The 12,497-nt window shown below is 38.6% G+C and overlaps 1 protein-coding gene across 1 annotated transcript in view; it reads right to left on the bottom strand.

Annotated features, from left to right (window-relative positions):
* The window catches only part of KIF13B (kinesin family member 13B), a 267,035-nt gene that overhangs the window by 96,183 nt on the left and 158,355 nt on the right, over positions 1 to 12,497 (bottom strand). Inside the window, exon 14 of the mRNA XM_056813715.1 lies at positions 6,034 to 6,164. Coding sequence (XP_056669693.1) covers positions 6,034 to 6,164 — 131 coding nt within the window. The remainder of the gene's footprint in view (positions 1 to 6,033; positions 6,165 to 12,497) is intronic.

The following is a 12,497-nucleotide window of genomic DNA, read 5'->3' as shown; positions in this document are numbered from 1 at the left end:
AAAAATGTAAATACTTGCAGCCACAACCTGCCTCTGTTGCTGTCTTTCTCCTTACCTGTATATAGTATGAACTGGATAGACCACTATCTTTTAGGCAACCTAGTGTGTAGTTGGAATTTTGTACCCCAGGACTATGTTCCCTAGAATTCCTTTCCTCTCTCGCCCCCATGCTGCATCCTCACGTTTTATTTATAAGTTGGCTGTAACCCCACCTTTTCTCTTCTCTTGGGACCAGGGCTAGTGCTAAGTGCCTTATGTATGCAAAGTATAGCCTAGGGAAGGCAGATAAAAGTGCAAAAATAAAACAGTTTCTTCCCTGAAAGTGCTTATAGCATCCTGGGAAATTAAAGGTGTACATAACTAAGTGAATTCAAAATATATAGAAAGCAAATACGAAGTAATTTCAGCAGAAAGGCATGGTGGGAACAATTGGGAAGATAAGCAGAGGCTTTATAGGAATATAAGTTAGCGATAGACTGGTTTCAAAGATTAGTTAAAAGAAGGGAATTTTGATACAAGCCCTAGGAAAGGGTTCTGGGAAGGAGAGAGGAATTAAGGTAGTTTGAACTGAAAATAACTGACCTTACTTCCTTCTTGGATTTCCTCTGAGCTGGAAGTAGGTTAGACTCTCTGCCTGAATTTCCACCAAGCTGAAGGGTTTTGCTCTGAGAGAGTTTCCCAAGATGGTCAAAATTTCATGGAGAAATTTTAGACATCTTGATAGAGAATTCATTTGGAGGAAAACATTTTCCCCTGAATCCAGAGATCATCTGCCAGTGGTCCATCTGCCAGAAATCCTCTTGGGCTAAGGTAATCCAAAGATTTTCATTTGTGACTTTGGGTTACTTAGTGCTGCCAAATCCAGGCTTTCCCTTTCTTTTGCTAATCACTAGTGGATAGATCAGGATAGAGTCAGATAGCATGGGGAAGAGTTTTAGGTAGAATAGGGAGCTGTAAGCAGGGCCCAGAGAGAAAACAGAAGGCTCTCCTTTCTCAGGAGACTTAGAAGTTGGGTGGAGTTAGTTTTAAGAGTGTTGGGGTCCTACCTACCAGTTTCCCTTATTCCTTTTATGAAATAAACTTTGTTTTTTAGAAGCCAAGGCGTTTGTGCTTTATTGGCCCTGGAAAGTTCCTAGGTGGCTTGTATCATCTCACATACCTCTAGGACAGTTCCCCATTATAGCTTATTGAAGAAAGTGACACTTGAGATGAACCTCTGGTTAATATAGAGATTCTAAGAGTTAGAAAGAAGAGAAAGCAGGAGTGAAACACATGGTTGTGCCAGTCTGGGTGGAAGACAAAAGAGAATGAGTAGTAACATGAAACAAAACTAGAAAGATAGGTTGGAGTCAGAATGTTAGGGTCTTAAATGCCAAACAGGCTTGTGTTTTTATCCAATAGGAAACAAGAGAGCAACTGAAGCTTCTTGAGCAGAGAACAGACATGGTTGGACATTATTATGTGACTCCTCCCTCCTGACACATTCAGCAGCATGGGCAAAGAAGTGGGAAAAGGGAATGGTGGGGAGTGATCTAAGGTTAAGGATTAGCCAGATGTGAAAGACAAAAGGACAAAGGGGCAAAGGATCAAGAATAGAGAACATCATGTCCAACCTTAGGGTCAAGACTGTGAAGATAAGCCACCAAGTAAGCCTAAAGCAGGATTAATGGTCAAGGAAAACAGAAAAAGTTTGAAGATTATGACAAGGTCAAAGAACAGGATTAAAAGGAATGAGGAAGTAGGGGAGATGGAAGCTTAGAAAATCAAAAGAAGGGAAATTTCAGAATTAAAGATAATGGAGGTGACCGTTTGGGGTGGTTGTAAGATCTAAGGTGGAACACTTTCTATGACTGGCTGGGTTAAAGTGAAGATGTGAATAATAGGAATTAAGGAGGTTGAGAGGCTAAGAGGCCATGGTATACTAAGTGATATCTAAATCTACTAAATCTCCACAAAGTGTCTTCAAGGGGAGAAGTAGGAAAGAATATGGAACAAATCCTGTACTCTTTAAGACACAAAGGAATGCAATGATCCAGGACAATTCTGAGGGAATTATGAGAAAGATGCTATCCACATCCAGAGAAAGAACTGTGGGAGTAGAATCACAGAAGAAAAACATACGATCAATCATATAGTTCAATGGGGATATGATTGGGGATGTTGACTTTAAATGATCATCCTAGTGCAAATATTAATGATATGGAAATGGGTCTTGAACAAAGATACATGCACAACCCAGTGGAATTGCTCTTCAGCTATGGGAGGGGGGAGGGAGGAGAGGAGGGAAAGAATATGAATCATGTAACAATGGAAAAATATTCTAAATTAATTAAATAAATGATTTTTTAAAAAAGACAAGAAGGAAAATGAACTGGAAGCCACTCCATAGAAAACTATTGCAATAGCATTCTAGGTAGGTTAGATAATTCATCCACAGAGGAGGAAAGCAAGTAAGTATGGCCTTGGGAGGATTAAAAAGGTGCAGAGGGTAGCAAGGAGAAGAATCACTCCTCCTGGACTCCAGGACAAGTCAGAGGACCTGAGAGAAATAACTTCCAGTAAATAGGGTGGCCACCCATCACTTGGAGAGAGCTAGGTTCCCATGAGGACCACAAGATGGAAATTTTGAAATGATCTATTTTGGACAAGGCAGAATTTATTCTTAGAGCAGGGGTTCAAGAGAGCATAATAAAATAGGACAAAGGGGGTTTTGAACTCAGGAAGAGCAAGGTTGGGATAAATGTGGGGAAAGGATTTATCTGAGCATACAATCACTCCAAATCATGGGGATAAGGAGAACAAGACAGGAGAGTTTGTCATCCACTGGATGGGGAAGAAACTACTGTGCCCGATGACAAACAAGCATATATGTCTTGAGCAGGAGTAGCAGCCTCCTGTGCTTACCACCCTGCTGATGTGCCAGGGGATGGAGAGAAGCACCATACAGGGACAGCAACAGGGAGCTGTAGCTAGGAATCTGAGTCAGTCAGGAAATATGTGGTAAGAGACATGGATCTTCATTAGTTCAGGGAACTCTTGGTGAGGAGCCTCCATCTGCCACTGGTGATCAAAACTTGTAGTCTCAGAGGCCTGGGGCTCTGCTGGGTCAGAGAGTCAGTATGTGTCACAGGCAGACACTGAATGAACTAAGACTGTCCCATCTGGATAGTCACTTTCCTATGCATGGCTCCATCTTGTGTTTCTTATGGATTAAAAATATTACCTTTGGTAGTCATGGGTCACTCTAAGGGTCAGATAACTTTTGTCACCCTGAGGAGCCCCAAAACTATACTGGCAGAAGGTAATTCATGTCACATTCCTTTAAATCTTGCTTCAGGCCTTTTCTCCTACTTCAAATGAAGTAGTATATGCTGAATGCCTACTTTGTATGAAGAATTTATGTAAGTAGCAGTTTTATTAATGGTGTCATATTTTTTAAGTGGCTTAATTTAGATTCTTAAATCATCATCCTTTATAAATGCGCTGATCTTAGCCTTCAAATAAAGCAGTGCCATCTAACGGTGAAATGCTGAAACATCTAAAAAAAAATGCTAGAGATCTTAAAAAACCTTTTAAAGGAGTCAATGTAACATCCAAATAGCCAGACCCTGTGCATTTCAGAAATCATAAACACACACTAACTGAAATTTCTATGGCATTCAAGCAAAAATATATTTAGTGCATTTTTCAAAAAATAAAATTTTAGGAGGCAGCTGGGTAGCTTAGTGGATTGAGAGCCAGGCCTAGAGATGGGAGGTCCTAGGTTCAAATCTGGCCTCAGACACTTCCCACCTGTGTGACCCTGGGCAAGTCACTTGACCCCCACTGCCTAGCCCTTACCACTCTTCTGCCTTGGAGCCAATACACAGTATTGACTCCCAAGACAGAAAGTAAGGGTTTAAAAATAAAATAAAATAAAATAAAATAAAATTTTAGTGAGAGAGAAAAGGTAGTAGCTCAATCAAAATGAGAATTTTAAAAACTGCTTAAGACACTAGTTCCATGTCAGCAAACACAGACACTGGTAAACATTGTAATTTTCTAGTTTATAATATACCAAATAACTATGTAAAATGTTAATTTAAGCAATTTAATAATTATTTTGTTCAAGGTAATACTGCTAGATGACAGTTTAGGATCAAATGAAGAATAGTCTCTTCCTGAGAAGATGTCACTAATCAGAAGACATTACAAATATTATAATGAGATGAACATGAATGACAGGTTTAGCAAGCTAATTTAAGCTTCAACATTACTCAGAATTTACAGATGTTAAGAAGTCATTTAGACTCAAGAGTGCTACTGGCAAGGTTCCTCTGGTCTAGGAAGATTGACATATTAAAAAAAAAAGGGGAATACTTATATGAAGTGATACAAAGAGAGAAAATAATACAAATGACTATAACAATGTAAATGGAAAGAAAATGAAAGATGGAGAAAGAGAGAAAACAAGGGAAAGATACTGACTAATGTGTAATTATAATGAGCAAGCCTAGTAGGGAAAAACTAGATAAGAGGATGCATCTCTTTCCTTTCTTCTTTGCTAAGGTAGTGTACTATGTATGTAACAATAAATATTAAGCTTTCTTGAACTGTTTTTTTTTTCTATTCTCTGTGGGTTAGGACTTAAAACTAATTCAAAACAAAAGATATTAATGATAGATTATAGATTTAAAGTTATAAGGGACCTTGAGATCATCTTATCTAATTTCATTTTAAAGATTAGGAAACTGAGACTCATAAAGATTAACTAACCTGCTTTAGGTATGCAGATAATTGGTAGCAGAAATGGAATTTTAATCCTAGTCTTTTTATTCCAAATCCACTGGTTCAATAAAAATTAAAATCTGTAACAAACTTCAATAAAAGGGCTGGCAAACTACTGTTTAACAGCTGACTTAAGGAATTACTTCCATAGAAACTACGCACAACTGTGAATTTTAGATTTACTCCACCCTGCTTAGTCTTTAGAATTCTAGAAACCAGGAATGTATACACCCCCACTTAAGGATTAACTGTAAGGAGGATGGCCTATGACCAACATGTGCTAGCAAGTGACAAATCAGAAACAACTGACAGACTCCATGGGATGTCCTCTCTCCCCCACCCCCCGACTTTGGGCTCACTTGGTGGCGTTGGGAGCTCTTGGCAGCATTGGGAGCTCTGTGCGGCGTTTTGACTTGCTTGTGGCATTTTGGTTCTGTAGCATAGTTTAGGTGAAGTGTCTTCACTGAGTGACCTTGGTGAGTCTTAAGGCTGCTGATTTCTCCTTCCCTTTACCTCCTGAAAAGGCACTATCCTCCAAGGAAACCCCTCATCTCAGAGGAGACCTTGTGACTGGAAGCTGAGCTAGATTTAATCTTCTGAGAAGGCCCCTTGGCTGAGGCCTCTGAACTTCCCTTGGCCTAGGCTAGACCGAAGAAATCTTATTATACCCTTTCCTCTCTCTTCTTCTTCTTAATTTCTTCCTTCTGTTGTAATTAAACCACCATAAAAATCCCAAACTGACTTGAGTATTTTATTAGGACTAAATTTAAAAATCCCTGGCAACCACTAAAATAATATATTCAGTCAACAACCCTAATTTTACCCTTAACATAACTAAAAAGCGATCTAAAAAACTAAAATTAGAAAAAAAAAACAAAAATTTATATAACATTAATGTCCCATCAACTTCAGAAAGGACACAAAACAAGTTACAGGTTTTCTAATGATAAAATGATTAAACTTAAATATGGAATAAAATAAGGCCCATTTAAAGAAGTGAGTATTTTCAATTATGAAACCTGGGCAGTAAAAGATATGCAATAATTTTTTCATTTAGGAAAATAAACACAAAATAGCAGTACCATCCTGGCCTCCCATCTTACAAAAGCTTGACTTTCAAAAAAGTCAAGTGATTAAAAAAAAAAAGCAGCAAAATCACATTAAATTACCTTGCTACTGTCTCCTTATAAATAAGAAACATGAAAAAAAAAAGAAAGAAAAGAAATAAGAAAAAAAAATGATGGCTATTATTATAGTATGTGATACCTGGTGTTTTTCTGAGGCGTTAGAATAACTTGGCCCTCTGATGTGATGTCTATAATACAGTGTTCAGGAAGAATTCCCATTCCACAGAGCTGGATATCTTGGGAATTAGCTGATCCTATTAAAGTATGTTCCTGAGGAAGAATGAGATTCATTGGTTAGTACAGTACAGAAATTTTAATGTATATAAAGTCAAATCTCCTTTCAATCTATATCTTGGATGGATCCATTATTTTGGCTACTTTTTTTTTAACCAGACCTAAGATCTCACTGATAAAAAACAGCAATATAAAAAGTCCTTCTATCAATGGAGATGAGCAGCTGCTCAAGGGCAATGAATGCTTAAATGAATAGTCCATAGCCACGTCACCAGCATGTAAGAGACAAGATTTGAACAGTATAGAAAGAACACTCACTGACTCTGGAGTCAGAGATCCTAGGCTCATATGTTGCCTCTGTTATTACTGTGTGACTACAGCAAGTCATTTAACTGCTATGAGCCTATTTTATAAGGGGTTTGGACTAAGTGTCTTTGGGGGTCCTTCCAGTTCTAATTCTAGGATTCTAAGGTTAGCGCTCTACCTAATTCTACTATATCAAAACTGCCTTTTATTGGCTAAAATCTTTAAAGTAAATAGACATATCTGTGAGTGTGGACATTTAACACTAGCCTATACCCCTTTCTTTGGTACCCCAAGATTAATTTTGGATTTTAAAAGTTTTGATGCTCTTTGAAATTAAAACTTAATCTACCCTTTCACTGAATTAAGGATGCAAAACAAAGTTTATCTATAAACAAACTACTTAAGATAGTATGGTAAAGGAAAGATGGTGCTGCCATTCTAAAGGTTTCCAGATTCCTGGAATCCAGAAGACCTGTATGTCTTGCCCCTCATGACTCCTTAGCATCCAGAAGACCTGCCACTTGCCCAGAGTGTCTGAGTCCTCCAATTAGAGAGACTTTGGAAACAGATGTCACTAAGAACATAAATTTAATTCTCAAAAGAAAGTTGGGGTTGAGAATTCAGAACAAGAAGGTGTATGTAGTCCCAGTTCCAGGAACACATCTCTCATCTCCCTGCCTGGCTCCTGAAAAAGGCTTGCTAAGGGAATGGCCAGCCTTTTCTTCCTCTGGCCTGCTTTTAATTATTTAATAATTATAAATTAAGATGTTAATTAAGAGAATTTTAATCATAAAAAGGAGGAAAAATTCTGAGTCTCTATGAAATATATTCTATAGTATAGGTTTCCTTTTGAAAAATTATCATCATCATAAAAATTTAATTGAAAAATAGGTATCTTTCCACCTAAAAGCTATACCTTAAAGTCATACATTACATAACAGGCACCAAAGCATGTGGGATCACACCAGACCATGGTCAGGGAGCAAAGGCTCAAGTCTCCTGATGGTCTCTGGCTGTATTAACATTACTTCTAGATTACCAAAAGCTATAAAAGGGATGCCCACTAGAATAAGGAGTCCTTCAGACCAAGGGGTATCTAGAGGTCCAAAAAGTCATCCCATCTCCTCTACAGAAGAGGGTCTTAACTACCCAATCTTAATACTACTTATAGATTAAAAATTCTTTCTGTTGTAAATCTAAAATGTAAATACATAAATCTCTTTTTTGTTGACTCATGAATATTCAGAATCAAACCAAAATTACCCAAAGGTCAGACAGAATTAGAATTAGGCCCAGTCAATTCTAAGTACTGTTAAATTAGCCAGAAGACCAAAGGGCTCCCTCTTGCAAAGGACTGAGAGGATTATGAGAAATTAGCTAGATCCCTTAGAGTTAGGGACCCACCAGATTCACTACCAGATAGTGGTAGATCCACTCAGGGAACCCTCAATACCTAGCAGAATATTCTAACCTCTTATTAGTGAAAGTGAAACTCAATCACTTTCGCTCATTGGGTCAGTTGCACAAATACCTTGGAGACAATTGATATAAAAAACAGTATCTCCTTTATTTTAAGAGGGAATACAAACTGAGGATCAGAACAAGGGGTCCCTAACTCTAAGAGTTCTGGCTAATTTCTCACAATGCTCTACATCCCTTGCAAGAGGGAGCCTTCTGGTCTTCTGGCTAACTTAACAGTTCCCTGTTTATATCTAGGTGTCCCCAAGACTGACTAAGCTATCTATGACCCTTAGTAGTATGTTAGATTTCTTCCCCAAAAGCTGTCTTCAAAACCATTATGAATGAACTCCAATGGCTAAGTTCACCTCAGGGGGTCTGACCCCTGAGGTAAAACCTCAAAGCCAATCTGACAAGATTTTTTTAGATAAAACCTTCTGAAAATCACAGCAGGTATAGTCAGATGCTTTTCTAGATCTTTCCAAATCAAACAGAGTGTCTCACAAGATGAATTAGGGGTATACTCCTTCTCCACAGTCAAATTGAGGTAGAAGAGCTCAAAAAGCCCTCATTTAGAAGTCAATTGAGGTAGAAGAGCTCAATAAGCCCTCATTTCCTCCACCATTCCCAACAGGAAGCACTTAATCTCCAACTGGAGGTCACTACTCTCTAGCAGTTGTCACTCCTCCACTTTCTCCTGCTAAGATCCTTTCCCTTGAGTTCCTAGTATGTGCCTTAAAGACAGTCTTCCACTTCTCTTAAATCTTATCCTATCTCTATCCTTTTCCCATTACAAAACTCATTACATATAAGAATTACATATATACGCCCATTAATTCATATAATAGCCATAGGTGGATAACTCCAAAATTCTCTAGATCCAACTGTCTTATCTGAGGCACAGTCCTTATTTCTAACTTCCTAAAGGATATTGCCTCTTGAATCTTCCACTGTCACTTCAAATGAAATATGCTCAAATATAAAATCATTCTTACTCCTAACCCTACCTAAGAAAAGTTAATTTCCATTACTAACCTGTTTCTCCTTTTGCCATCATTGTGACCATTCTTCTAGTCCCCCAACCTAAAAACCTTTGAATTTATCTTTCCTCTCCCTTGATCCCAAAATTCCATTAGTCATTAAGCAATTACATTCCTTTTCCTAAAGACACTAAATGAATAGATGAAAAAGCATAAAAATCTTTAAAAGGTACCCAGCACTTGGGGATACAAATACAGGAGACAAGACAGTTCCAGGCTAAAAGAGCTGGTCTTCTAATAGAAAGAGAACACAAATAGGAAAGGGGTATCCAGGGAAGGCTAAGTGGTTAGTGAAACAATGGGGCAGGTCAGAGACACACTCTTTCCAGAGGCAATGGTAGATGGGGTGGGGGTGTGGGGGGGAAGAGAGAGAGAAAATGGCCAGCTGGTAGATGAGGGTGTATATTTGTAAGGAGTGAAGAATCAAGTCATTTAGCTCTAACTAGGCAAGCAGAGGGTACATTTGGTTTCAGGTTGGGAAGACCTCGGATAGTAGAGAGAGATCCTGGGCAAGCCATTTAATCTTTATCAACATCAGTTTCTTCATCTGTAAAATGCGGTGTTTGATGGGAGTTTAATGACCTCTGAAGTGGCATTCTAGCTCTAAGTCTATGATCCTATGGCCCATTTTGGAAGGTGAGGTAGCAGCAGCACTGGATCTAAATGACTTTAGAATTCATTCATATCTGCTCTTGCCCTATACAATTAATTTTATTTCCCATATTTCCCCAGACCAATCCTTTCTCCTCACTATTCTCTGAACATAGTAATATTTGTAAAGTGCTTAGCACAATGTCTGTCACATGACTGGCATTTTATAAACATGTGGTCACTTTCTCCCTCCCTGAACCTTCCTAATTCTTTGCTCTTACTCATACTATTCCCCCGCCTGAAGTAACCTCTCTCTCTCTCTCTCTCTCTCTCTCTCTCTCTCTCTCTCTCTCTCAATCTAAACTTAGTTTATCCTTCAAGAACCATTCAAAATCCTACTTTCTTTGACCCTTTTTCTACTCTACATTCATTAAACATTCATTCAATCACAAGAACTTATTGTTCTCTTTCCCTGATCTGAACATATTCAAGTCAACAAGCATTTATGCACCAGGCACAGAGCTAAGTGCTCAGGAGCCAGGGATACAAAGAAAGGCCTCAACAGTGGAATGGGGAAAGACAGCATGCAAACAACTCTGTACATGTAAGATAGATAATTTCATAGGGAAGGTATTAATAAGGATAAAGAAAACGTTCTGGAAGAAGGTGAATTTTTATCTGAGACTTAAGGGAAGGTAGGAAGCAGTATCAGGAAGGAGAAATTTCCAGGCATGGAGGATGGCTAGTGAAAAGGCAGAGAAAGGGAGATGCGAGTATCTTGTTCAAGAAAGAGCAAGGAGGCCAGCATCACTGACCTACTCAGAGTTTATGAAGAATAGGGGTGGAGAGAGAAATTTTTTTTAAATGAGGGGTTATTAAGGGCTTTAAAATCCAAACAGGATTAAATAATTGTTCTTGGAGGCTAACAGGGGTCCTTGAGAGCTGGGGAGGGACAAGGTCGGGCTGTCATTTCAGGAAGTTCATTTTGATGGCTGAATGGAAGATGGGCTGGATTGTGGAGAGATCTAAGATTGGGAGACCAATCAGAAGTCAGTGGTCTACAGTAATAGTCTATGCATGAAGTGATGCTTGCACCAAAATGGCAGCAATGTCATAGGAGAGAAGGGGGCATACACAAGAGATGTCAGGAAGGCAAGTAAAACAGAAAGGATTTAGCAACACACTGAATATGGGAAATGAGAGAAAGGAACTGAGGGTGACACCTGTGAACTTTAGAGTACTCCACCCTTATTAGTCTACACTCATACTAAGGATTAAGTATTTAGGAGCATGGCCTGTGACAGACATGTGCTAGCAAATGACAAATCAGAAACAACTGACAGACCCATGGGCTGTCCTAAGTCAAGCTTAAGTTACCATTGGTACATGTGAGACTCAGGAAAGTGATATAAAAACCGTCTACATATTTCGCGTCACTTCCTTTCTCTAGCCTCTTTGGCGGTGGAGAGGTGGCTGGTGGAGTGTGCTGAGTATTTCCGGATCTTGGGTGTCGGCTGCTAGTGTCTGTGTTTAGAGGTGAGTTTTCCTTAATACCATACTGGAGAAAGCTCAGTAGACTAGTTCAGGTGAGGGATCTTTACTGAGCTCTATCGGAGTTTAGGCTGATTCTTTCTCCTTTACCTTCCAAAAACTATTCTCTTAAAAAGCCACTAATCTTCTTCAGGGACCTCGTGGCAGAGGACTTTGAACTCCCCCTGGCACAGGCCAGGCGGGAGAAATCCTATATCTTTTCCCTCTCCCTTCTCCTTAATTCCTTCCCTCTATATTAATTAAACCACCATAAAAAAAAAAAAACTGACTTGGGTATTTTATTTGGGATATTCCCTGGTGACCAAAAATAATTTAGATTAGGTCACAACCCTAAAATTATCCTTACACACCTAGTTTACACACCTGGGTCACTGAAAGAATGGTGGCAATCTTTTATAACTAAGTTGTCAAACTCAAATAAAAACTGGCTAGTACTGACTTAGAAACCACAAATTAACATTTTGTTTTATTGCATTTTTATTTGTTTTGTTAAACATTCTTAAATAACATCTTAATCTGGTTTAGAATTTACTTGGGAATCAAGACTGACAACTCTGTTCTAAAATCCATAATCTTGTAAAAAAGTTAATAAAAGGGGAGCATTATGGGTGGGGGGGAATAGTAAATTCCATTTTGGACATGATGAATTTAAGATACTACTAGACACTTGTTTTGACATATCAAATAGACAGTTGTATAAGTGACACTAAAGGACAGAGGTTAGGATTGGTTAAGTAGATCTAAGAATCATCTGTTTAGAGATGATAATTGGGACCGGAAGAGATCACCAGCTAAAAAATATATACTGAGAATAGAGGCCAGAAGAGACACTTGGGAGACACACATGGTTAGAAGACATGAACTACGTCTGTAACTTCTTTTGTTTAAGCAGTCTTCCTTAAGTAGGAATATGACTAGCGTTGTATAGTCCCTTCCAAGACAGCATATACACCAGGATCCCTTCTCACAGGGAACACACTGTCTCATTGGGCAAGTTAAAGATAACATACAGATAAAAATATTAAAGGCTCTAATGATGAAGTAAGTGATGTCTAAAGTAAAGGCAGAAGAAGGAAGAATTTCTAAAGACTGAGATGTGGGAAGAATCCCTTCTAGGAATGAGAAATTATGTGTATAAAAGCCAAAAGGTTAGAAAGATCAAAGTCAGATGGAGAAGGGCAAGTAATCTGGTTTTTCTGGAATCTGAAGAATCAAACCAAACAAGTTAGCACTTAATGCCAAAGGCAGAAGAGAATCTTATTTATTTTTTCAAAGCTATTTATGAACAATCCTAACCCCTGCCCTGTCCCTATACTTAGGACTGTAGGAGAATCTCCCTGAAACGCCCTTTAAAACATAGCTCATTATTGAAGTTCTAGGCTCCTATTTGTGTTGTCTCAAGAATATCTCTTAATAATCCCCA

The sequence above is a fragment of the Monodelphis domestica genome, chromosome 1, assembly GCF_027887165.1.
Source record: "Monodelphis domestica isolate mMonDom1 chromosome 1, mMonDom1.pri, whole genome shotgun sequence".
Classification (NCBI taxonomy): Eukaryota; Metazoa; Chordata; class Mammalia; order Didelphimorphia; family Didelphidae; genus Monodelphis; species Monodelphis domestica.
This window is presented reverse-complemented; position numbering and strand designations above follow the sequence as displayed.